The following is a 27,290-nucleotide window of genomic DNA, read 5'->3' on the forward strand; positions in this document are numbered from 1 at the left end:
TAAACATTCAAAAAAAAAAGTTTGCAAAGACAAATAAATGGAGGTTTGGATATGCTTCACCTTGTGTCTTAAAATATAAAATCCAATTACATTTATTTCCCCCCCAATGACAAATTTTCAGCTATTTTTGTTATTTTAGAACAAATTTAACAGCAATGCTTAGAAAGGAGTTGCTTCTAAGGAGCTTCTAAGATATGACTTATGTGTAGAGTAATGCCGCTCTGCTTTACAGCAAGCCGTTCTCCCTTTCCCTTTTTTCCCCCCCAGCTACTTTTAGAATTTGCTAGTTTACAGTATTGACACTCAGTTGACCTTTTCATCTCCAGAGGACACATTGCCTACAAACCCAAAACACATCTTTGCCCATATAGGGCATCTGTCTCACTTACTTTGGAAGATGACCACAATAAAATCTTCCCAAGGAGAAATGGGGTTCTGGAAAGGTTGTCAACAAAATTAAGATATACAACACTAAATACAGAGCTCCTATATTAATATATGCACAATACTGTTGTTCAAACAAAAGCAACTGGATTTTAAGCAATACTGTTTTGAGATCAAGTCATACTTTGATTTTTTTTTATCAATTTATGGAGATCAATGTGTCTTTCCATTAGTTTTTTTAAAGCATTAGCTTTTTCCTTATAGAACAGAAACATGGCAGTGAAAAAATGCTAAAAGGAAAAAATCTCTCAAAGTAAACACATACACATTTGTAAAAATGTGAAAAGCTAAAGATGTACTGGCTTGAGGAGACTTAATGTATCAGATATTTAAAGTGTTCATTGGCACTAAGGTTAAAAACAGGCTAATCTAAATCAATCCATTTTTACCAATCCTATTGGAAAGCTTGATGGAAACGTGGCAATGTTGTTGTAGTGCTTAAACTACTTGTAAAAGCAGAGGACAATGGGTGTAGAGAGCCAAAACATAAATTATTGCTGGGGTCTTGAGGATCTTGTGGTTGCAGCATGAGGTGTGGCATTGAGGAATGGGCTTCCTCTGAGGAATAGCCCATTCCTAAATTACCAACAGATACAGGGACGTTGTATGGAGGACCATTGGCAGGTATAAAATTGAAAAGCTGATTAAAATCCAACGATGATGATTCACTTATCGAAACTGAACTTTTCGAGAGGGATACTCCATCAGAACAATCATCCAATGGCCCTACTTGAGGATCCATTCCTAATTTTGAAGAGGATGATGGAGAATCCTGGGATGAGGGTGGCATGCCACTTTGCAATTCCATAAGGTAACTTTCGATTTCCCCTTTCAACGGCTGTTCTTTCTCAGGCATCGAAATTGCATATGAGGTAGAATTAAGTGGGTATTTCAGAGACAGCTGGTGAGAAGGATGGACATGATCCATATCTATTGGGCAAGGCATACCCAAAGACAATGTTGGAGCGACCATTTGATGAGTAGTTGCAGAACTCTGCATGGATTGAATTTGTGTATTGTAAAGGTTTAATTGCATACTATTTGTGAATGGCTTTGATGTCAGCTCACTGGAAGATAAAGACATCACAGGAAGCAGCTCATCTTTAATAGGAACACCGCAGGTAAAATGGTCTAAGAGGTCCATGGGTTCTGTTTTGACTTTTAGCAGTTCTTGATTATGACTTTTCTTCATATGACGAGTTAGATGATCCTTACGCCCAAACCTCTGTGCACAATATTGACAAAGGAAGTCCTTTCTCCCAGTGTGCACTACCATGTGTCTACGGACATCTTTGCGTGTATAAAACCGCCGGTCACAATGCTCACATTGGTGTTTTTTTTCCTTAACACCACTGGAAGATTTGCCTGCATGGGTTTTTAGGTGCTCCAGCAGCACAACTGTGCTTTCAAAAGTCTGCAGGCATACTTTACAGGTGAGGTCTCCACTTGTTGCAGCATGCAAGGCCAAGTGACGTTTAAAACCAAGCTTTGTGTTATAGTTCTTTCCGCATTCTTCACACTTAAATGCCTCTTTATTAGGATCGTGGGTATGAAGGTGATTCTTTAAGTGATCTTTTCGGTGAAACATTTTCTCGCAATAATTGCACTTGTGTGTTTTCTCTGGAGAATGAGTAGCCATATGCCTATAAAAGAAAGATACCACCACATAAATTATTTGGGCTTAAAAATAGGAAAGAAAGAGAAAAAGAAAGAAAGAAAGCTAAAAAAAAAAAAAAAAATTAGTTTGTGCACACATTTTAAACTTGTGTGCAAACTTTTTAAAAATGGTGTGCGCAGGTCAGAATGAATGTAAAAGTTTGTGTTTTCAGACAAAATTCTTTGTGCGCACCACTGTTTGTGGTGTGCGCTGGCCTCAAATTTTGTGTGCATGCGTACAAGAGCACAGCTTAAAGGGAACATTGATATAAATTATTGTTATTCGATTTTTAATTACTTTAAGCGGAAAAGGTAAATAGAATGTAATACCTTAGTAATTTGTATTTAGAAACAAAGGCCTTGGTGCAGTCTTGTTGTGAGCACTTATAGGGCCTCTCTCCTGTGTGAGTGTAAGAATGAACTTTTAATTTTTCAACACTGTTAAATGCCTTTTCACACAGTTGGCAAGGGAAGTTTTTTCTTGGTTTTGTTTCACCACGCTTACGCTTCCCTGAAGGAACTGTTTGGGTCTCTCTTACGTCTGACAAATCACCAGGAATGACAGTGGCCATCGCAGCCTACACTAGGCCTTCTTGCTTGACACTTGGCAATCGCCCAATTCGACAAAGTGACAGCACTTTAGGTGGCTTCTCAAGTTCCATGTGGTCAAGAAAAAAAAAAAATCAAAGGGGGACTGGAAAAGAAAAAGAAAGTATACATTCATATATTAACTCTATTGCAGATGAGTTTCACTGTGAACAAGGTACAACTAGCTTTCAGTGAGCAATAAGTTAAATGTATTTGGAATGAAAAGTACTGTGTTAGAACATTCATGGTTCTGAATATATAAAGAAAACTATCACTTTATTGGGGAATAAAAAGTAAGGGCTCTAATTAGCCATATTATACAAATTTAAAGGGAGTAAGATGCCCAAATGTTTTAATTGTTTGAGGGCAGGGGGTTCCAAAAGGTTACCCTTTTACCCAGTATACATTTTATTATTAAATTTTCACAGTTCCAAAAGCCTAGAGAAAATTTTAATCATTTTGAATACGCAAAGAAAATTAAGGGAATTATGATACAGGACATTAATAACCAAATGCTACAGATTTAAAAGGAAAGAAATTGATGTTTGGAAAAAGATGTCAAGTGGTTATTTATAAAACATTTCACCCTTTTTTCCAGTATAAATGTTTTATTTTTGCTACAATTGTTTTTCAAAATGCTAAGGGCTATAAAATACTAGAAATTGCTGGGTGTGCTATTGCGCCTCTATTGTATTGTCAGTGGCCCACTTGGATGAAGCCTACAATTGACTGGACTGGCTATTGTATATACATACCAGTTCAATTTAAAGCACTTGGTTCTGTTCTAACTCTTGCCTAGGGTTGCCACCTGGCCGGTATTTTACCGGCCAGGCCGGTAAAAATTATGGTTGATTCCAGTGTTATTAATAGGGAAAAAAGATAAATATATAGGAACGCTGGTATTTTTTTTCCAGAAAAGGTGGCAACCCTACTCTTGTCCCAAACAATGGTCTATGCAATTTCAGGAAGGGTTATAATGCAACCATTGTTGTACTATGTACAAAAAAAAAAATCTGCTTGTCTACCCACATTATGCCATAGTTCCTGAAGACACTAAGAAAGCACACTGTAAAATGCTGCATGTGTTTTGGGGGATTACTTTGGTCTTTTGTTATGTGGTTTTCTAAGTAGTACCTGCGCCAGTACTTACCATTGCCATGAAAACACTGCGGTTTGCCGTTAAACAAAAATGGCCATGGGTCAACAGGCACCCAGGGTTTTGAAGCAGAATGTGTTTACAGCAGTAGAAATTAATTGCTGGAACCCTAATGGGGTCCCCCAACACACAGGTTGAACTTTTATGCTTGCACATGTCTAGGAACATACCATAAGAATGCCCTGGTTTTATTTCAATTATACAACAAAAAAAATTGGATAACAACAAATATGCTAACACAAATATTATATAAAATCCGTCATACTTAAAATTGTAATTTGATAGATTCCATAGGGTTCACACCTGGCGGTTGTCCGAAAAACTTCCCAGATCCTGTTCTTAACCAGTCTCACTAGCACTTCTTGGGGGAGACCAGACTCTAGACATTTCCATTTTTGTATGCCTTTAAGGATGAAAAAAAAAAATAAATAAAAATAAAAAAAAAAGTTACCAACACTGCAGCAATACATTGTGTTACCATTAGATGGAGGAGGAGCATATTGAAATTATTATTATAACTGCAAGTTCTAATTTTTTATGACAGAGGTCTTGTTTTGACATCTTTGTATTGTATTTAGTATTTCCTTTGTTTAAAGAGCAGATAAAATATGACTGAAAATCACACAGTCTTATATTTAGTGGGTCATCAGTTTATACTTTTTTCCCCAAAAAATTAAGAAAAACCTAAATGGATGTTACTGAATTTTACTTTTAAAAAGGGCTTAATAAAAACCTGTTTAACATACAAAAATACAGCTTGCCTATAAATGTATGCTGCTAAATAATTTAATTAAAAAAAAAAAAATCTTATCATGCAGCACAAAGAACATTGCTTTGATTTTACCTGCCAACTCATTATAAGGGTGGTGGCACATGTAGCAATTCAGGTAGAGGAGATTTGTCGCTGGGCGACTATTCTCTGCCCGAATCTGAGCATGTGCCACCACCCTAAAGAAAGCTGGTTTAAATGGAGATGATAAACTCTCTATAAAAAGAACCACACCATTTCCACCCTTGTTGCCTGTGCATTTGGTTTTCAAATAAGGAGAAATTCATTATACATGGGGTTCAAAGAATGTAATTTTCTGTGTAATGATAAAACAGTACCTTGTAATAGATCCGAACAAAAATGCAATTAATCCTTATTGGAAGCAAACCCAGCTTTTATTATTTAATGTTTACATGATTTGATTTTCTAGTAGACTTAAGGTATGAAGATCCAAATTATAGAAAGATCCATTATCCAGAAACCCCCATTCTGGATAACAGGCCCCATACCTTTACTTATTAATAGGGTAGATTTCCTTTTTCTGTGTAATAATAAAACAGTACCTTGTAAAAGATCCAAACTAAGATACAATTAATCCTTATTGGAAGCAAAACCAGCTTATATTGTTTATGTAATGTTTACATGATTTGATTTTCTAGTCAAGACTTAAGGTATGAAGATCCAAATTATAGAAAGATCTATTATCTAGAAAACCCCATTCTGGATAACAGGCCCCATACCTTTACTTATTAATATGATAGAAGCATGTTCAGCACAAGCCTAGTGAATTGAACTTTTGTCATACACATAATTATTATGAGCAAAAAGATCCACATTGTCATCAACTATTGAATGGGGGGGGGGAAGGTTATACTTCATAATTGATGTTCATGAACAAAAAGATGAACATCACTATTCAGAATTAATCATGTGCTATCTGAATGAACAGAGAATTGGGTCAGCCTTAAAATTTAGGGTAGAACTAAAAACTAAAGTTAAAATTGCCTCCTTTTCTTGGAAAAAAGTAGCAGCCTCCTTATTGTACCTTATCGTATCTATTAATATAATTCTATCATATCTAAAAAATTGCATAAATTTGCCAATAGAAAATTGCAAACTATATTTGGGATTTAGCTTATTTACTTTAGGTTTTACATTATGCAGGAGGGTAAATGTTTTGCTAAACTTTATTTCAGGTAGTCCGCTAGAAATTATTTCTTTAGCAGTTTAGTAACTGGCCAGGGGTACTAAGGTTCCCTAGTGTTTAAAAGCCACCAGATGCACTGTCGCTTTGGCCACTAGCTGGAGGAGATGGTGTGCTGAAGTGCCTGAGGAGGAAGTCAGCCTAAGTAGGTGAAGTGAGTGCTAAAAGTAATAGCTTGCTCTAGGAGAGAGAGGCAGGATCAGGGTAGTTAGTAATGTAGCAAGAGGCTCGGAGGAGGTCAGTAAGGGTTAGCACAATGCAGTGTCACCTGCCAATATAGGGACACAAGAGGTCAAGCTCAGGCATAGGAGATTCCTGGAGTAATACACCACTATTATTGTCTCGTGCAGGGGACTAGTTCACCAATTAGGATAAATCACTCCGGAGAACCATAGCCATCAATCAAGCATTTTTTTTTATTTAGTTGCACTTTTATTTATGCACCTAAATCAAAAATAACTTGTTTGATGGCTATGGTTCTCCAGATTGATTTATCCTTATTTGTGAAAACAAGTAAGTTTTGGCTCCTAACTCTTTTTGATACAGTGAGAAGCAAAGAAAGTTTTAACCTACACCGTATTGAACGGCTAGTTAACCAATCTGTGAGTACTACCACTGGAGTGTTGTGGGAACAGAGAGCTGTGATAGAGTATCATCTAAAGGATGGAAGTGTTTGAGCACTTACAAGATGATTGATGTTTGTACCTAAAAAGCACCAGCCAAGAGTTTGTGAACCAGTCAATAAAATATGTGTGGCATTCCTAGACAACACACTTTAAAAACATCACTGTTTCCTTCATAGTGCTTGCCCACTCCCTCACAATTCACTTCATTCACCTTCCACCACATGTATTTAGACCTGAGCAAAAACAGAAGCTAGTGGCAAAAGTTACCTTGACCACATGGTCGATTTATGAGCAAATGCAATTTGTACATTTGAGTATAAACAAGCTATTCTGCATGGTCATTCTTTCTTTTTCCAACCAGATATCATAATAGAAGCTTTATACTGCTACATTTGATCTGTGGTCCAGCAGATCTCTGAAGACCTATGATTCAAGTGTAAAATAAACATGTAGGCTGTTTCTTCTGTTACTGTCAACCAGGCCCCCACACACTCAATGAGAGTTTGATACCAGCACCATACAACAGCACCATATGGTTTGAAGTATGGTCAAAAATCAGGAAAGCCTATTTTTTCCCCAAAAATGTGTCAATTCTAACTCCAGCAGAGTTTCAGGTGCCGAGTTCACTGACCTAGTAAGCCAGGGTGAAGGTACACTTCAGTTCCAGTACGATGCAGCTGACTCTGGCACCAAGGCATCTTTAACTGTATGCCTACTAAAGAATGTAGCATCTACAGCAGTGGCTGTGAAGGAGCTAAATGCAATGCTCCACTGACCCTAAATTTTTGAGTTGACTGCACTGCCTAGCTGTCCATGGCCAGAAAACAAAAGAAAAAGTTTAAGGATACACTCATTGCATCGGAGACTGATTGGAACAAAGCTACAGGCGCTTGAAAGGATCACTTGAAAGGTCTTAAAATATGAGCAGACTAGTCATATTTAACTTTTGTTCATCTACCTTTAAGGTAGATACTGGTCTAAGGACAAGGCATCTTGAGAGGGATTATACTCATAGCCAAATCACCCCCACCCCCAGTCCTCCTCTGGTCACACTCAACTCTTTTTCTTAAAGGTGGCCATAGATGTTATAACTACAATTTTGGCTCTTCTCCCACTATACACACGCAAATATGTTTTATATGATATTATTGTTGCGTCTATGGCCACCTTAAGAATGTGTGCAAGTGGGGTCAACCGAATTCTCTCAGGAGTAAAAGGCCTGACAAATCTGCTCCTGGTCATTATTCCAAGTTATTAAAAAAAAATGCTATTACAAAATGTTGCCCCCACCCCTGATTCAAGCTTTTTGATGAAGTCAAAATATTTGCTAAAATCAAAATTTGTGAGCCTTAATGTTGTCCACATTCATCAGGTAGGTGTGAGGATGACTTTATTTTGGTAACACTTGTCATTTTTAGTAAAGGGATGCGGTTTGACTTCACCAATGAACCTTCTGCCAATGATGTTCTTTGTTCCCAATTCCAAAAGTAGACTTATTCTTTCAAGTTTGGTCAAGATTTGTCACCCCCACTCCAAAAAGAATTCTGGCATGCTTTAAACAATACTTTTGAAAGTCTTTGTCTTAAAGGGCATGTCAAGGCAAAAAAAAATCCCATTTTTACTTTCTTTAATGAAAAAGAAATCTATCTCCAATATACTTTAATTAAAAAATGTGTAACGTTTTTATAAGAAACCTGATTGTATGCAGTGAAATTCTCCCTTCATTTAATGCTGTGGATAGGAATTGTCAGATGGTCCCTAACTGCTGAGCAGGGAAACATACTTATGAACAGCAGGGGGAGCCCCCGCCTTACTTCCCAGCCATGCAGAACTCAAGCAGCTTTGTTTATGACGATCCCTAAGCAGCCCAGACCACACTGAGCATGTGCACAGTCTTGCAAAGATGTTTAACAAAGTTATAAGATGGTGACCCCCTGTAGCCAACTTTGAAAGCGTAAATTATATGTTTGATTAGGCTTGTGGTGCAGTAAGTTCATGTTTATATTTAGTATACAAAATACAGCATTTCTAGCCTTATTCTATTTTAGACTTTACATGCCCTTTAAGTCTCAGACTTAATTTTTGTATGTTTAGTTTGTGCCCAGCAGAAAACTCCTTATAGCTTATTATGTGGTGGTCTTCAACCTCATTATTTTATTGAACGACCTTGGACTATTTTGTCTACGAACTTCACTGTTTATCTTGCCTAAATCTTACAATACAATGCAAACCCATCTGCCTTAATCAGAAAACTGGGTCGAGCTCCTATGTTAGGCTGAATTTACACAAAATTGTATTGGGCATAACTACACAGACTCTTTTCTTCCAGGTTTATGGTCTCTATACTTCTAATTGACCCTTGTTTCACAGCTGAATGCTTTGCAAGGATTGTTAGGACATCAAGTATCAAGTCCATCAAGCCCTAAACTAGGTCTTTTGACAGAAGAACACTCCCTTTCAAGTTGAGGACTTTTTTCTGGCTGGCAAAATTTGCCAAGTGTACCGTTGGTACACTGGTTCATTTATTATAGCAGTCAGACATTAACCCAGTGTGTGAATGGGGCCATTCCTTCTAGCCTTGGTATCAAAAGATTCCTTCCATCCTACTTTGAATAAACTATGTACACAATTCCTTTTCTTCTTCCAGTATTCATCCTGCAGCTGTTTTGTTAGAAGGTCAGCAAGGATACACTGTTCAATATATTTTCAATTCTCACAAGTCCAAAGGTAAACTTCAGTTCACTGACTGGAAAAGGTTGGGTCCTGAAGGGAGGTCCTGTGTTGATGCTGAAGACATTTATGCTCCTCGGAAAATAAAAAAATGAATGCCAAGTTTTAAGTTCTAGAAGCTCCCAGAGGGTACTTGGGGGGGGGGAGGAGTTTAGAGTTATTTAAGCTGCTGAGCTGAATCTTGTTTGCACCAAAGCTTGTGTGGACTGGTCTGTTCACTAGTGGCTGTCTTTTCTGGCTTTAGCCACTACCTGTTTGGTGCCAGTGGGAGTTTACCTTTGAATTAACTTTTAGTATTTTTGTCAGACATATTCAACATATTCTGGGACAATTTGCGTTACTTTTATTTAAAAAAAAAAAAAAAATTAATTTCTATTCTGTAGTTCTCCAATTTGGAATGGCAGCAGCTAGCTGGATGCTAAGGGTCCAATGTAGCCTAGAATACAGATAGTATAAAGATATCTGATGAAAAAAAAACTAAAGAACAATTTCCACTCAGTGCTATAATGTTTGTAAGCTAGCATCAGTAAGCCCTTTCATTCAAAGGATGTATTCAAATTGTAATACTAATAAAAACAAGAAATTAAGTGAGGTATACACACCAATGCACAATAATGCTAATATATATAGTAGATAGATAGATAGATGATAGATAGAGATGATAGATAGATAGAGATGATAGATAGATAGATAGATAGATAGATAGATGATAGATAGATGAGAGATGATAGATAGATAGATAGATAGATAGATAGATAGATAGATAGATAGATAGATAGATAGATAGATAGATAGATAGATAGATAGATAGATAGATAGATGATAGATGATAGATGATAGATGATAGATGATAGATGATAGATGATAGATGATAGATAGACGATAGATAGATAGGCTGGGATGTCCACCAACAAATGAATAGATCTATATACACGACAAAAATTGGGACTTCACCCCCTGCCCATGTGGTTCAGATATACTCAATTAGAAGTAAATAACACCTGAACATGTAGTACAATAAAAGGCAATATTTATTCAAGAGTATGCCAAAACTCCTTATCTAAAACCAATTAAAATTAAGCAGTGCTGCATATGGAAAAGGAATCCCTTAATATAATATATAGTTCATGCACCAATGCAAAGAATCAGATATATCTAGGTTAATGTATGTAGTGGGATCCCCTCCTGGAGGTCTGTTACACAAATATTGCTACCCGGTGCGGATATCACACTGAGCCGCAGTGGAGACGCTATTGGACACTATTGGTCGGTGATATATTTTATGCTTCATAAAGGCGGGTTATCTTGGGAGATGTGAGTACCCCACTGAAACACTATATAGCGCGATGGCTTTTCCGCCTTTCCCGCAGACTTGGATTTAAACTAGGAGCAGCCCATCTATATACTATTGGGCTACCTGTACATGCCTGGACTTCGTCGCAGGCACACCCCTAAAACTTTCGTTATTGTACTACACTTATACTTAAGTATCCATGGACTGCATGTAACCTGTGAACGGCATAATTTACAGATCTTGGGATTTACAAACATGGTGCATATGCAATAATTGTCCTGGAGATTACCATCGGACACTTTGAGGCCGCCCACCTAATTACATATTGGGACTATTCTTCCATTATTGGACCGCCTTGTCCAGTCCTTAGGGACACACGTTACCTACATATATTTGATCCTTTGCATTAGTGCATGAACTAAATATTTATATTAAGGGATCCCTTTTCCATATGCAGCGCTGCTTAATTTTAATTGGTTTTAGATAAGGTGTTTTGGCATAGTGTTGAATAAATATTGCCTTTAATTTTACTACATGTTCAGGTGTTATTTACTTCTAATTGAGTATATTTTAACCACATGGGCAGGGGATGAAGTCCCAATTTTTGTTATGTATACAAATTGTAATACTGTTAAGAAGTAGAAACTTTCCCCACTACACAAAGTTGCCTTCAACTTTACTTATCCCCTAGCAGATGTAAAAATGAAATCAATCAAGGGTTGTATCAGGCTTGTGCTGAACATACATTTTGCCTATTCTTTTAATTAGAATATAATGATGTTGTTATTTCTTGAAAATGAAACCAAAGCTACATTCTACTTCCTGATCCAAAGGATCGAAATCAAACAAGCCAGCAGCCCAATGTGGCAGGGACTTTTAAGCTACAAGTTATGTTAGGGACCATTTTTTCTCACATTTAATTCTTCTACGCAAGTACAATAAATATCAAAGGGGTTGTTCACCTTTGAGTTCACTGAGACAATTTTCAATCGGTTTTCATGTTTTATTATCGGTGTTTTTTGAGTTAGCTTTTTATTCAACAGCTCTCCAGTTTGAAATTTCAGCAATCTGGTTGCTAGCGTCCAAATTACCCTAGCAACCATGCACTGATTTGGACGAGAGACTGGAATATGAATAGGAGGGGCCTGAATAGAAAGAGGAGTAATAAAAAGTAGCAATTACAATAAATTTGTAGCCTTACAGAGCATGTTTTTAGATGGGGTCAGTGACCCTCATTTGAAAACTGGAAGTCAGAAGAAGAATTCCAAAGAATTTAAAAACTGTAAAAAAAATAAATAATGAAGACCAGTTTAAAAGTTTCTGAACGCCTTAATTGCTGTGACTTTTTATTTTAAAGGAACAGTTCAGAGGTTAACTAAAAACCGTGTATATGGATAGGTTGTGCAAAATAAAAAAAAAATCCTAATATAGTTAGCCAAAAATGTAATGTATAAAGGCTGGAGTTTCTGGATGAGTAACATAACAGCCAGAACACTACTTCCTGCTTTTCAGCTCTGGAACTCTGAGCTAGTCAGCGACTTGAAGGGGGGCCACATGGTACATTTCTGTTCAGTGAGTTTGCAATTGATCCTCAGTATTCAGCTCAGATTCAAAAGCAACAGATATGACCCATGTGCCCCCCCCCCACAAGTCTCTGATTGGTTATTGCCTGGTAACTGGGGTAACCAGTCAGTGTAAACTAAGAGAGCTGAAAAGCAGGAAGTAGTGTTCTGGTAATTATGTAGGCAATTCAGTCACTCCAGCCTTTATACATTACATTTTTGCCTAACTAACTATATTAGAAACATTTTTTATTTTGCACATCCTATCCATTTACCCAGTTTTTATTTTTACACTGAACAATTCCTTTAAGAGTCATCCTAATCATTCATTAAAGAAACAGTAAGGTAAAAAAATGTTTTTTCTAAAACGTCTCTTAGCTGAAACATCAAACAATTCTTTTTATGAAATCATCAGCAACTAGTCAACATTCAGAGTTTTAGATGCTCTATTAGGGCTAGTCCACACGGGGAGATAGCGACGCGTTTGCGGTCGCGGCGACAAAGCGCCGCGACAGTCGCCGCGACCGGCGCAGACGACAGTTTTGTATGGGCGCCTATGTAAAAACGCCTGTGCTAACCACACGAGGCGATGCGCTTTTCAACAGTCGCCTGAAAAAGCCTGGCGAGGCATTTTCAGGCGACTGTTGAAAAGCGCATCGCCTCGTGTGGTTAGCACAGGCGTTTTTACATAGGCGCCCATACAAAACTGTCGCCTGCGCCGGTCGCGGCGACTGTCGCGGCGCTTTGTCGCCGCGACCGCAAACGCGTCGCTATCTCCCCGTGTGGAATAGCCCTTAAAGGTCTGCTTCAGGAGTATATCAGATAAGACCATAATACATTCAGCAAACAAAACAGCAGATAAGCTGCCATCTAAAAGTCTTGGAAAAGGCTTTTCTGCAAATGCTCTAGGCATCAGTAAGGCAACTCCCTTAAATATCTTGATAAACGACAATATTTTAAGCAGATTGGCTTTATAAAATTTGCAATACACAATTGTATTTGTTATGAGGATTTGTGGTGGGCATGCATTACACCTTTATTACATTTTATTTAAAGGGATTGTCATGATTTTATAGTTTACTTTTAATTTTAAATTACACAGTTTACATTGCAAATAATTCACTCCATTAAAACCATTAAAAATATAGCACCATGCCAAATTTCAAAAGTAAAGTGATACTGATAAAAAAAAACTACTCCTCAAAATATAAATATACATTAAAAGTTACCTTTAGATCATGTTAAATGGGACTTTTCACCCTAATTGACTCCAAATCCTATTTTGTGATGTTAGTCAAGCAAAATATACTTCATTTACACTATATAAATGATTTCAATCTCATTTTCTTTAAGTCTTGGAAATTACAAAATCATTGTGGACATTGTTATTAAGACAAGCTTTAGATCATGGCAAAATCTTGTTTGTGTGCCAAAAAGGGGCACTTAATGCCAATGCTCATGCACTGGCTGCAAAATAAGATGATGAGGAGGGGGGGGGGGGGAGATGTGAGAAAGGCAGAGACATTCAGTAAGTGCGGAATGGAAAGTGAAAGTAACTGCCTGCCCCACCTCTATGACTAAGGCATAGACAGCTGAGAGTTTTAAATGAGTTATTAGAGGTATAGGGAGCCTTTAAAGCTTTTTTTATGTCTGGGTGACAACTTCTCTAATAGTTTTTCACTAATAGGTCTGATTTTGTAAGTCATTTTTACTTGAAGTTCCTTAACCTAAATGTTTTACCAACATGACTGTCCCTACTCAACCTGGCAATAAGGGTTCCTTAGCTAGTCCCCTCATAGAGGAACATGGGGATCAAATCATGTGAAAGCACTAGGCAAAAATATATTTAGCATGCAAAGCCAATATTATGATTTTAAAAAAAAAAAGTAATTTCTAGTGTCAGTAGCTTTAATTATAAAAAAAAAAAAATTCTCTTACAAAAAAACAGCTTTCAGTGCAGCACTATTAAAGGACCCGCTTTTATTTCTAAGACTTTTCCCAAGTCTTTTTTTCCTCGATCATCCAAGGAAGGAACCATACCTAAATTGAAGCTCTGTGCTATACTATATTTTGGCATGCAAATACAAAAACAATGCAGAATTGGAAATCTCAAGATACAGAGAACTGTACTACAACGACAACACATTTGCAGCTGCCATTATAAATATAAATAAAAAGCTGCACTTGGGTTTTGACACCACTTTCACATTGAGAGATTACCGGAGGCTTCATAATAATCTTTTGGTCTGCATTTGTTGTTGCTTTAGACATTCTGTACTGTACAGAAGATGAGTAAAGACAAGGTCCTGTAACAAAATGTCCAAGAATGACAAAAGAGTGGATAAACCAGTTTATCTACAGTCATAACTAAGCCATGGCCAAAGGTCTGCTGATGAAAACACTTGCAGGTCTAACTTCCAGCATACAGACTGCATGCCATGAATTCCATTTACCCGCTGAAGGTAATTCAATTTTGTTTGGCAGACATGGAAATTGTAAACCCCCTAAACTACTTGCATCCAGCTCCATGAAAGTATGGTAGCAATATCTCAAAAAAAAAAAATAAATGTTGCGAGGAACAGCGTTACAACATCAAGAATATCTGCCACGCCTGCATCCTTGGTGGTGTCCAAAATAACCACAGGCAGCAGTTCATCTTTTTTTCTAATACAATGTCACACAGTCTCTTGCACAGAAGCCACAAGGTCCCACTAAACACACAAGATCACCTACTGCAACCACCGCTACTACCCATTACAGCTTTCACTGCCCCCACTCTCCACATGTGAGCACCACACCGCAAGTTGATATCAGTGTTGGGGTTCAAGGAATCAATTTATTTATAGGTCATAGCAAAAGTAATTGATCTCTTATTTATTCTTAGAAAAGTTTTGGAGTAGAACAGAGGAATAATAGGGGTGTATGAAGATGTTTGTCTGTGGAATACACTTACAGAAGATTAATTTGGTTAGGTCAGTCAATGAACAGGCAGAGTGGTTTCTTTTACTCCCACAATTACTAGTCTCAAATCAAAATACATATAACAGCAATTGATTCATGCGATTGATTGATGTGTATAAGGCAGATGATACAAGTCTTTGAACGGTTCCATATTAGTACAGTAATTATCCGTTAGCTACACAATAGTTAATAAAAGACAAACCCACCTAAATTAATAGAAGTTAAATGCAAGGTGCAGAAATCTGTAGACCCTATCGCACTAATGTTGTATTCAAAATTGTCCACAGCAGCTCTTTATCGTTGATCTTGTAAGGTCATCTTTATTGTGCCAATGACTGTGCACATTCTCAGTGTGGACTGCTGTTGAGAAGCTGAACTTAGAGGTTGAAACCTTCGCAGAAAATGTGCAAAGTCTACAGGGCTAATTATAAATGCATCTTGATGCAGAATGTATTATGTTTTGTATATATACAGACTGCAAATTTTGATTTAGTCCCTAAACTCTGGTAACAGAGTAGCCTACCGTATGTCCTGTAAATCAGCATAAAGAAGATAGGAAGCTGTTGGTGGCATCTTCAGAGGAACAGATCTTCACCTCTAAAGAGCAAGTCGCAGGCACAATTTTTTTTTCCAATTAAGGTACTTGCATCCAAAGATGTTCTTTGTACTTCAGTACAGTTAATCATGGTGGTCTCTGTCCCACCTCCTATTCTGAATTGTCTATTCATATACAGGCCCATAAATCTGTGGACAGAGACAACTTTTTGCTAATTTTGGTTCTGTAGATTACCACAATAAATTTTAAATGAAACAACTCAGATGCAGTTGAACTGCAGACTTTTCGCATTAATTCAGTTGGTTGAACAATAAGATTGCATAAAAATGCGAGGAATGTTTTTTTAACACAATCACTTCATTTCAGGCTCAAAAGTAATTGGACCATTGACTCAAATGCTATTTCATGGGTAGGTGTGGGCAATTCCTTAGTTATGTCATTATCAATGAAGCAGATAAAAGCCCTGGAGTTGATTTGAGGGGGGTGCCTGTATGTGGATGATTATACTATGAACAGAAAACATAAAGGATCTCTCCATTCAGGTGAAACAAGCCATTCTTAAGCTGCAAAAACAGAAAGAAAAACCATCCGAGAAATTGCTACAATATTAGGAACAAAATCTACAGTTTGGTACATCCAAAGAAAGAAAGGAAACCCCTTCACAACAGCCAAACAAGTGAACAACACTCTGCAGGAAGTAGGCATATCGATATTCAAGTCTACCATAAAGAGAAGACTGCATGAAAGTATCAAGAATAGAAAGGCTAGATTGGACTTTGCTTAAAAAAAAAGCATCTAAAAAAGCCAGCACAATTCTGGAAAAAAACAATTCTTTGGACAGATGAAACCAAGATCAACCTCTACCAGAATGATGGCAAGAAAAAAGTATGGAGAAGGTGTAGAACATCTTATGATCCAAAGCATACCACATCATCTGCAAAACATGGGGGAGGCAGTGTAATGGCTTGGTGTGCATGGCTGCCAGTGGCACTGGGAAGCTAGTGTTTATCGATGATGTGACACAGGACAAAAGCAGCCAAATGAATTCTGCTCAAATTCAGCTAAATGCAGTCAAATTGATTGATTGAGGCATTTCATAATGACCCAAAAACATACAGCCAAAGCAACCCAGGAGTTTATTAAAGCAAAGAAGTGGAATATTCTTGAATGGCCAAGTCAGTCACCTGATCTGAACCCAATTGAGCATGCATTTCACTTGTTAAAGACTAAACTTCGGACAGAAAGGCAAAACAGACAGCAACTGAAAGCCGCTGCAGTAAAGGCCTGGCAGGGCACTCAAAAGGAGGAAACCCAGAATCTGGTGATGTCCATGACTTCAAGACTTCAGGTTGTCATTGCACCGAACAGTTTCAGGAGTTATGATAAATGAACCTCTCTCCATCAAATGTAGTAGGGTTGCAAGTGCATAGCTGGAGGTTAAACTGCTACACAATGGGGGGTTTTTTTTTAAGAAACAAAACAGTTTCACCAGTCCAGGACATGGATTGGAATAATATATAGATGTATTAAAGTCAGTAGTGTGAATAAAGCCTTAATCTACATTCTGAAAATATAAATCTGCACATGTTTTTGACAATATATGATTATCTTACAATGGCAAGGTGCAATACTAGTCACGAAAAATGCTGAAGTTGCACAATAAAGCTCAAGGAGTAGCACTACCTCTGTTCAAGGGTTACTTTTGCATTGCATGGAGAAACTGTGCGAACACCAAGAGAATTGTATTGTCCTGTCAGGTTGCCCTCGAACTCTTACTTATGACAACATTGCAGTAGTATTTAGAATGGATAGTAAACTAGATTTAAAAAAAAAAAAAGTTATGGCCAAAATGACACACTTTTTGTTAGTAAGCCTCTAAAATTACCTGTGCGCCGTATTTGAAGTATAAGACTAATAGCACAAGAGAAGGGTATTCTCTAGGAGGCAAATTTCTGAAGTTGCCACTGCCCGTTTTCCACTTACTTGAGTATGAAAGGAGTGAAATACTAGTACGGTCACTTTTTCAATTCATGTGAAAGGGGGCAGGGGCAGCTTTAGGGGCTTTCCTGCCAGTGGAGAATATCCCTGTGTGTCCCATCAGCCTTACAGTAAATATAGGTACACATCATAAGCAATTATTGATCAAACAAAGCTTCTCAAGAAAACATTGTTCCTGCTACTGCCACAGAGGATTCAGATGTGTGAGAGATGAACTGGACTTTTTTTTGAGTTTTTTTTTACGTTCAACAATATGGATTACACACAAGCAGAAAAATAGCATTATTTGAGCTAGTTTGAATTCTAATTACTGTTCAAGATATTGAGTTTATGAAGGGAATATGCAGTTTTTACCAAAGCAGGCCAACAGCACATTATAGTTAAATACATACACAATTATCTTTCTTCTTACATTGGAAGGGAGAATCATCCTCTCTAAATAAATGCAACCAAATCAAGGGCAGTGGTAGTATACAAGGAATCAATTCACAGAGGTTTTTTTACTCAAAACATGAACATGCGGGTTAAAAACAAAAAAACAACAAAAAGAAAAACTTACACTGTTACATTTTCTTTTTAAAATTTTAATTTATATCTGCCATTCAGGAACTTTGATCACTATAATTAATTCAGTCTATTCATGGGTATATATTTACATTCATTAGGTTGTCTACAAATCAGGGGGGAAAACAGAAAAAGGTATACTTTATTTCATAAAATTTCATAAAAAAAATGAAAGCAAAGATCAGCAGCACAGCTTCTAAAAACACCCAAAATAGCAGTTGATTTTACACTTATAAGATTGGTTTAAATAAAAAAATTCTAATTTTAAAAAAAAAAGAAAATAGCTCAGGTTTTTTTTTTTAATTTGAAATCAGAACTAAAAACCGACAGATATTTAGTTCTGCAACACATTTCTATGTAGACATTAGCTTCTTTTGTGAAAGAGAGACACCAAAGGGCAGCACACACACACCCCCCAAAAAATCCCAGGTAGTTCTGCAAAAATCGGCATGAAGAACAGAGTACTCATGGGACTGAATTTATGTATAATAATTTAATGAAAATAGAAGACTTACACCATATTATATATATATATATATATATATATATATATATATATATATATATATATATATAAAAATCTGACATGGGGCTAGACATATTGTCAGTTTCCCAGCTGCCTCCAGTAATGCGACTTGTGCTCTGATAAACTTCAGTCACTTTTTACTGCAAGGTGGAGTGATATCACTCCCCCTTCCTTCCCCCCCCAGCAGCCTAACAACAGAACAATGGGAAGAGGTGACCTGGTATATCCAAGAAAAGCACTCAATGGCAAAAATACAAGTCCCACTGCAACACATTCAGTTACAATGAGTAGGAGAAACAACAGCCTGCCAGAAAGCAGTTCCATCCTAAAGTGCTGGCTCTTTCTGAAAGCACATAGCCAGGCAAATTACCACAGATGGCTGCCTACACACCAATATTATACATTTAAAAAAAAATTCACTTGCTGGTTCAGAAATTACATTTTATTTTGTAGAATGAATTATTTGCTGTGTAATTTATAAATAAAACTACAACATAAAAAATTGTGATAGAATCCCTTTAAAATATAGTATAAGGTTTGCTTTAAACAGGGACTCATCAGTTTTGGGTCCTGCAATGTTTGCAGAGGGGTCAGATTACAAGGCACATACCGAAATCCAATGGATCCATACTAAGAACAATAGGAGAAAGGTCAGATTACATACAGCCTGAACCAATGAGAATGAATTGCTTGTGGTTGTATGTAAATGAGAAAACTCAATAGAAAAAGCATCCTATAATTTATATAATACTACACACAATTTAGTTATACTCTCTCTTCCTGATTTACTTTAATGCCACCAAATACATATAGATTGATAAAAACATATACATTGATAGTGGGATGAAAGGAACAAGATTACTATAAGGAAAATAGTAAAAAGCACAGAATGCAGTGTGAACAGCACCATATGAGAACTGTTTTCACCCTACATCAAAATTAGGCTGAAGAAACATGTCCTTTTCCACAAAACAGGAAGGAAAAGAAGTTCAAAGTGGTCAGGTGAAAAATATGAATATACAAAGTGCATCAAAAAGAGGACTGTTTAATGTAATTATACAACAATCTATTTCACACAAGTATAATTAAAATATATGTCATTTGCTCTCTTTAAGAAAGAGAACTTCGTCAAAACAAATTATATATACTTTGGCAAGGGCTATTTATTCTTTACGTGGCAGAGGTAGCTGGTGCTGTCATCCATGTGGTTGCAAAACAATGACAAACACTACCCGAGACTTGAGAAAAAAGACTGTAAAATAGTAAAATTATTCTTATTCACTCACTGTCCACTTCTGATTTCTATAGATCAATAACAAAGTTTAAGGGACTTCCCCAGTTCCCAGGCAGTCCATATGCAAAACAATTTATATCAAGATATATTTGTGCCAAAGCTTTTTAGTAGTAAAAATAAGTTATTTATTCAAATAAATATTAAAAATAGGATACATACGGACCCCACCTTACACGTTTCATACCATCCGGCACTTAGTCATAGGTGTCTCATGAGAGAATAAATTGTTTTGCATGTAAAATAGTAAAAGCCTGCAATTCAATCCAAATTAGATTGTTCACTATTATATACGTGATTTTTATTCTATATTGTTTGCACGATTTCTCTCTCCCTCTTAGAGATCATGTAGTTGTTCTTATATCAGTACAGACTTCTGCTGTTCCCACAAATAATTTCCAATTCTAAATATTTCTTATATGTTAATTTAATAATGGTGTACAGATAACAACAAATTAAGCTATACACGCACTGAAATGCTTGTTTTAATGAATTCAGAGCTTATATATTTGTAGGCTTAAAGAAAATATATTTTATCCTTAATTCAACAGGATCTTAAAACATTCGTGTCAATACAGGAAGCAGAACATGTTTCTCTATGCACCTAAATAGTCAGAAAGCAATAATAAAAAAGTGTTTAAAAATGCAACAAATTGTCATCAAACTATCTCCTAGTATAGTTTAAGGACATAAAAAGCATTCCAACAAGTGATACTGCACGAGTAATTCCCTTTCTAACTTTTATTTAAGTAATAGCCAGTACAAGTGAATAGTTAACTTCATACACTGAATATCAAAAAAGTATAATTTTTTAATCCAAGTGAGGTAATAGTTTTCTCCATATCACACCATCAGAGTGTACAGTCACCATATAAAACACAATTTAATCAGTTAGAGATCACAATATTCACAACAGATAAATATTATTTCATCATAGATCATAAGGTTTATATTCATATTCTAAGCACTCAATATCCTTTGTCATAAGCATCTTAAATGACAGCTAGAAAGTGTTAAAACAGCAGAAGTTATGTACTTGTATTTCTAACACTTTTATTAAAAAAAAAAAAAAAATAAGTTTTGTGAATATACAAAGAAGGCAAACAGATAAAATACATTTTTGTTCTTTGCGAAGTGCTACAATGTACACCTACACATCAACACAGCAAGAGGCAATTTGCATGCTGCCAAATGTAAATAGTTACTCGTCCAAAATGCAGGAAAGATGTTGACAACAAAAGCTAAACATATACTGGATCATTCAGTAAAATGATCAGCAATCAGCTTTCATAACAATCAGTGAATTTACATGGCACTGTACACATGTATTCATGTTAAATGTTAATGCCCAGTACCTCTGACTGGTTGTAATTAAAGCCACTGGACCTGGCCCAGCTGCAAAAAATAATTCAAATGATATCACTCAATCACAATAAACTCTACTCACAAAGATTATACTTGACTTGTTCTTAGATAAAGCACAGAAATCAAGCTGTAACCATGTTTTATATTTGCCAGGCTTACATAAAGTCTGCCATGGACTAATGCAGCAAGAATCAGTTTAAAATACTAATATACTGTAATGAATTATTTTAAGCCTTGTTAAAAATCAAAATAAACCGCTTGTTGTGATAAAACAGGACAGGCTCAAATTTTAATTTGTAATACACATCATTCATATACAAATTACAAATAGTGAAGTATAAAATGTCAGTGTATTACTTATATGAAACATGATTGAATGTGTGTGCAAAACGTTAAACTATCCAACCTCCAACTTTTTAAAATGTCAAATCTACAACTGAGTAGCAAAACAAATTCAACAATGAACTCTATAATGTTACTACTAGGAAACCAGGAGTGATAATTTATGTTAAGCTTTGATACAAAGTGAAAACTTTGTAATATATAAATTGCATGAGAACAGGCAGACTTCCTGTAAATGACAAACAGTTGGACATTTCTATAATACACTATTATCAGGTGATTTAAAATCTTTATTTAGATGCTGCAAATACCATTAAAGATTCCTTAAAAGGAAATAAAACTACATTACATTAATTTTAAACATTTCTGTTTTTTTTTTTAAAAAGAGACATTTCTGTAAGAAATTGATTAATGGGTTTTTTATTTTATTTTTTTTAGTTACACAAGTTAAGAAACATAGCCCTACCTCAGAAGACACCTTTCTACCAATTATCTTGAGTCACTATTAGACAAAACGATTATAGAAAAATATGAAAGTGTGCACAATTTTAAGAGCAGAGCACCAGTGCAATAATTAGAATAATTTCCAGCAGAGGGTGCCTAAAAAAAAATCTACATTGGGCTATGAAATTTTCACTAGTCACTGGAGTGAGGGTATTTAATGCAGATATGATGCCTCATTATCAGGCAATGCAAAGAAGAAAATGCAAGAATAGCTTTTAAAGGAAAAGAGCACCTTAAGCAACCTGATATTTTCCTTGGGGTTCAAACATCAGATATCTACCACTGTTACGATTATTTGACAGTCACTCTTCAACATTTTTCCTCTGAAATACTAAAACACACACATATTTGGCCAGATTTGCATTTCTGCCACTGTTCTAACAGTAGGTGTGATTGTAACTTCTCACTGGACCATGGAGGAAGTAGTAAAAAAAATGATCAGTATTTTTGTTGATAAAAATTAACTACATTCATAAATCCCAGTCCATAACACCACAAGCATGCATCTAGTTACAAAAAGCCAAAACTAGAATAGTCAAAAAACAAATGTTTATGGGAAGAAGCAACCACAAATGTACAGTCTCCTAAATTACAATTGTGAGAAGCGGATTTGTAAAGCAATTCACACAACCTACATAAACTCCCCTATATACCTTACATGGCTACTTGCATAGAGAAAACAGCTTCATTAAAATATTCTACTACACCAATAAAAAAGCTGCTTCCAAGTAATATGCTCAGCAAGAGATAACAAAAATGTTATATACAGTGAAACCTCAATTTACATCCTCTGATTTTAAGTTTTCACTTATTTAAATTGTTTTTTGTGGTCCCACCTTTATATTAATACATTTCCCTAATTTTCCATAATTGTCCATGATTTTATTCTGGTCCCTTAAAAAAAATGTAAAATGGGGGTTCTACTGTATAACATAGCAAACACATGCATTCAGGAACCAAAAGCTACACATTTAGAGGCATTATTAGAAGCAAATAACTCTTCAGCACAACTAACACACAAATAAAAAGAACAAAATAAATTCTATAATTTTCATATGAGAAGGTGCTTTTTTTGTCCTTTGAACATATTTTTGATGATACATTTTTAATGACAATCCTATTATACACTATAGAGAATGCTGGCTTATTAGCAAGCAACCAAGCCTCAGTGCACAAGTATTGGTGTGCAAAAAGCTGTATTGCTTCAGCCCTGATCCCACGTGGAAGCAGCACCAGCAACTCTTTTACATGCATGTAGTGCAAGAGACAAACAACAATGCAAAGGGCACAGCTGCATTATTCACTATGGGAGGATTATTAAAGCAGGCGAAGTATATGTTGCACATAAAAAAAAAAAAAATAACCAAAACACTTGATGGGCTAGTTTCCTAGCAAAGAGCAGCCCAGCCATGCACTATCACAAGCATAAGGGGAATGGATAAGCCACAAGCAGCCCTCCTACTGAAAAGTAATGGCTGAGTGGCAGGAGCTTGCATTGAAAAGATAAGGAATTTGTAGCATGCAGAAAGGTGACAAGGACGATAATTTACATCTAAGGGAAAAAGCACCCTGCTTTAAGACAGGCAAGAAAACAGTCATTATAAACCCAGTACTGGAATACATCTGTAAGAAAGCCCCCCCCCCCCAACATCAGCATCTCTTTGCACAAAACCATCAGTCAAGCAACCCCTCCTGCACATCTACTTTAGCACTTGATACAGAAAAATAACTTTAAAACACCAAAAACACGTTGCATAATGTTGGAAGGGGAGATCAGACCTATTGGGGGTAACTCAGGCTCTTTTCAGCAGATGCAACTATATATATGTTTTTTTTAAAGGGTTTTTTTTCGGTTTGGAATAGAATTGGGGGTCCCCTGCCCACGAATCGGACATGCAGTCAATGTTAAACTACAACTCCCAGATATTACCAGGACGATGCTGGGACTTGTATGCAGCAAGAGCTGAAGGGCTGGAAATCCTGATTCAGTTCTCTCACTCTAGAATTTTTTTTAGCAATTATTTTATGGTGTTTCTGTTCACCCTCCATTTTGGTTGTTTATGAGACTAACAACATGCTGGTCCTCTGTACATGCTGCCTCCTGACTAGTGGCAGGGCCAGAGCTACAGGAGAGTGGGCCTTGCAGGAAGGGGGGGGGAGAATACATACAGCAAAGGGGGATAAATACATACAGCAAAGGGGGATAAATACATACAGCAGGGGGGAGAATACATACAGCAGGGGGGAGAATACATACAGCAGGGGGGGGGGAGAATACATACAGGCAGGGGGGGGGGGAGAATACATACAGCAGGGGGGGGGAGAATACATACAGCAGGGGGGGGGGAGAATACATACAGCAGGGGGGGGGGAGAATACATACAGCAGGGGGGGGGAGAATACATACAGCAGGGGGGGGAGAATACATACAGCAGGGGGGGGAGAATACATACAGCAGGGGGGGAGAATACATACAGCAGGGGGGGGAGAATACATACAGCAGGGGGGGAGAATACATACAGCAGGGGGGGAGAATACATACAGCAGGGGGGGAGAATACATACAGCAGGGGGGGAGAATACATACAGCAGGGGGGGAGAATACATACAGCAGGGGGGGAGAATACATACAGCAGGGGGGGAGAATACATACAGCAGGGGGGAGAATACATACAGCAGGGGGGGAGAATACATACAGCAGGGGGGAGAATACATACAGCAGGGGGGGAGAATACATACAGCAGGGGGGGAGAATACATACAGCAGGGGGGGAGAATACATACAGCAGGGGGGAAGAATACATACAGCAGGGGGGAAGAATACATACATACATAGGGGGGGGGAAGAATACATACATAGGGGGGGGGGAATACATACAGAAGAAGCAGTGGCTAAACTACTACTCCCAACATCCCCCGACAGCTGGAATGCTGCAGGTTGGACAGCCCTGATGTGAATATACTGTGAATATATAGAAACAATTGTTCCACACGGGGTGCCGGGGGTAAATGCCTCTCTGGCTTATACTTAAAGCGTCCGTGACTATTGGTGAGCCTGTGGGGGGCGCAGTGCAAGCTATCTGCTCACCCGTCTCACATGGAGCCCCCTAGCTCCCTCTCTGCAGCACTGACCTAATCTTACTCCCCCACTTTAAGAAAAGTGCATGGAAATCCTGCAGAAATCCACAATTTCCCATTCCAACCCCTGACGCCTGTGTGGAACCCCCAGACTAACTTTGAGGGCAATTTGGGGGGGTCTAGAACACAAGAGCGAATTTTAAAACATTTTTCTCTTGCAATTTCCCCCCAAGCACGGGCTCAGTCTCTCCGCTTTCATGTCTCCCCCCTCTCCCAGCCTCTCCTGCTGCTGCTGTCACAATATTGCAGGAAAGAAAGGAGAACGTTTCCCACCAAGCACCCCCAGACGTGGAATAGTTTTGCCCCGGCAGCAGCGCATTATAGCCGGGGCTCCAGATCACTCAGTGCACATTTCTGTGCCACAGCCTGAGAGACATTCGCTAAAATCCACACAAGCCAAAAAATTTCCCTGTTGCTCCCAAACTTTTCCTTTGGTGCACCCCGTCATTTGACTCGGCCGGGGAAGTTATTGCACACAACAAGAAGTAGAAGAAGAAGGGGCTTCATATGCAATAACTTTTTTTCTTCCTCTCTTCCCCCTCCTCCTCCTCCTCCTTTCCCTCGCCCCCCCTCTCCCATAATTTAAATAACCCTGATTTTCTATGCTTCAAAGGCGGCAGCGAACGTCCAAACCACTTGCAAACTCACCGCGGGAGCCTTAACATCCTTCCTGCGGTCGATTTCCGGGGTTTAGGTGCCTTTCCGATTTTTTAATAATTTTTTTCCCATATTTTTGCCTGGACGGTGCGGGCCTGGAAATTGTTTGCTTTCCCCTCTCTCCAGCAGCCATTGTAGTGTAAGCGCTGCGGTGCAGCCCAACCTGACTCACGAGACGCGCCCACCTCAAACACCGCCTCCATCGCGTCCTACTAACCAGCCCTGTTTTCCGCCGCTCACGCTTGTTTCCCAAACCTTATTGGTTAACAGAGACCGGATCGTATTCTCATTGGGTGCATCGACTGTCAATTATCAAGAAGACGCCATGTAGTAGGCGTTTTGGGCTGACACGAGGGGTTCATTAGCATTGGTCGTCTTTGCTGCCAATCAACAGTACAAGCGATGCAAGTGGACCGTCACAGTGTCATTAATTGCGCTGAGCAGCAAGTTACTATGTGCCACTACTTAAAGCACATTGAGGAAAGAAGTTGACGTATTTCGAATTTGAGTCGGTCGCTCGCTTCAGTGAAGGGTGTTGTTGTTGTTATCAACAGCCTCGTGAGTAGTGGTGCCCTCAGCACTGTGGTCTTAAGGCAGTTTGTAAAAAAAACAAAAAACTTTCCTAATCTCCCGACCGACTTGGGTCTGGGATAAACGGGAAGGTGAACACGAACACTACTCTGCACAGGTCCGCAAAGACCTTAGACAATTATGCCAGAGCTCCATATGTTGTTATGTCAGTAGTAGCGAGCCAGGGAGTGCGGCCGGGTGTGTGAGGATAACGCGGACCTCCGCTTGTGTTTCTAACTGTTCATAGGGGGATGCTGGGAGTAGTAGTAGTAGGTGCTCAGTGCTGTTAAGTCTTTCAAAAGCCAGCATTTAAGTTAATTGTGATCCGCTTTGTCTCCCATCCTTTTACTAGAGGGATGTCCTGCGACCCTCAAATCCTTAAACTACAACTCCCAGCAGCCATTGTTCGCTGGGGGGAGGGGCTGCCCTTATTACTTTCTCTCAGGGTCATGGCTGTAGTGGGGCCTGCACGTGGTTCTTCCCATCTAGGGTTACCAGGCCACCTGATAGGAGGACTTACTAAATACTCCAAGACATTGGCTGAGGGCTCCATTTAAATGGCACAGCTGATTCAGTCCTGCCTGTGTTGTCGCCTATGTTGCTCTAATAACCTGGTTTGTTGTCAGCCACTCTACATCTATACACCCCTAGTAAAGGGATGGTTCACCTTCAAACAATTAGTATTAGTTGTTTTCAGACAGATCACCAGAAATAACTTTTTCCAATTACTTGTTTTTCAGTGTTGAGTGTAATTTTTCACCTTCTTAAGCAGCTCTAGGAGGAGGGGGGGG

The 27,290-nt window shown here is 37.9% G+C and overlaps 1 protein-coding gene across 4 annotated transcripts; it reads right to left on the reverse strand.

Moving 5' to 3' along the window:
- Window positions 1-554: 554 nt before the first annotated feature.
- On the reverse strand, window positions 555-26,285 carry plag1.S (PLAG1 zinc finger S homeolog). Of its 4 annotated transcripts, none has more exons than XM_018223732.2 (4): window positions 25,921-26,281; window positions 4,148-4,247; window positions 2,431-2,794; window positions 555-2,087 (listed from the first exon to the last, which is right to left on the reverse strand). In XM_018223732.2, exons 3-4 carry the CDS (start codon window positions 2,670-2,672, stop codon window positions 839-841), a joined length of 1,491 nt encoding a protein of 496 aa, XP_018079221.1. In that variant the 5' UTR covers window positions 2,673-2,794; window positions 4,148-4,247; window positions 25,921-26,281; the 3' UTR covers window positions 555-838. The 4 variants fall into 4 exon arrangements, with proteins under 4 accessions (XP_018079221.1, XP_018079220.1, XP_018079223.1 ...); XM_018223731.2 differs by having other exon boundaries at window positions 4,110-4,247; XM_018223734.2 differs by lacking the exon at window positions 2,431-2,794 and having other exon boundaries at window positions 25,921-26,285.
- Window positions 26,286-27,290: the final 1,005 nt, after the last annotated feature.

This window comes from Xenopus laevis, chromosome 6S, assembly GCF_017654675.1.
Source record: "Xenopus laevis strain J_2021 chromosome 6S, Xenopus_laevis_v10.1, whole genome shotgun sequence".
NCBI lineage: Eukaryota > Metazoa > Chordata > Amphibia > Anura > Pipidae > Xenopus > Xenopus laevis.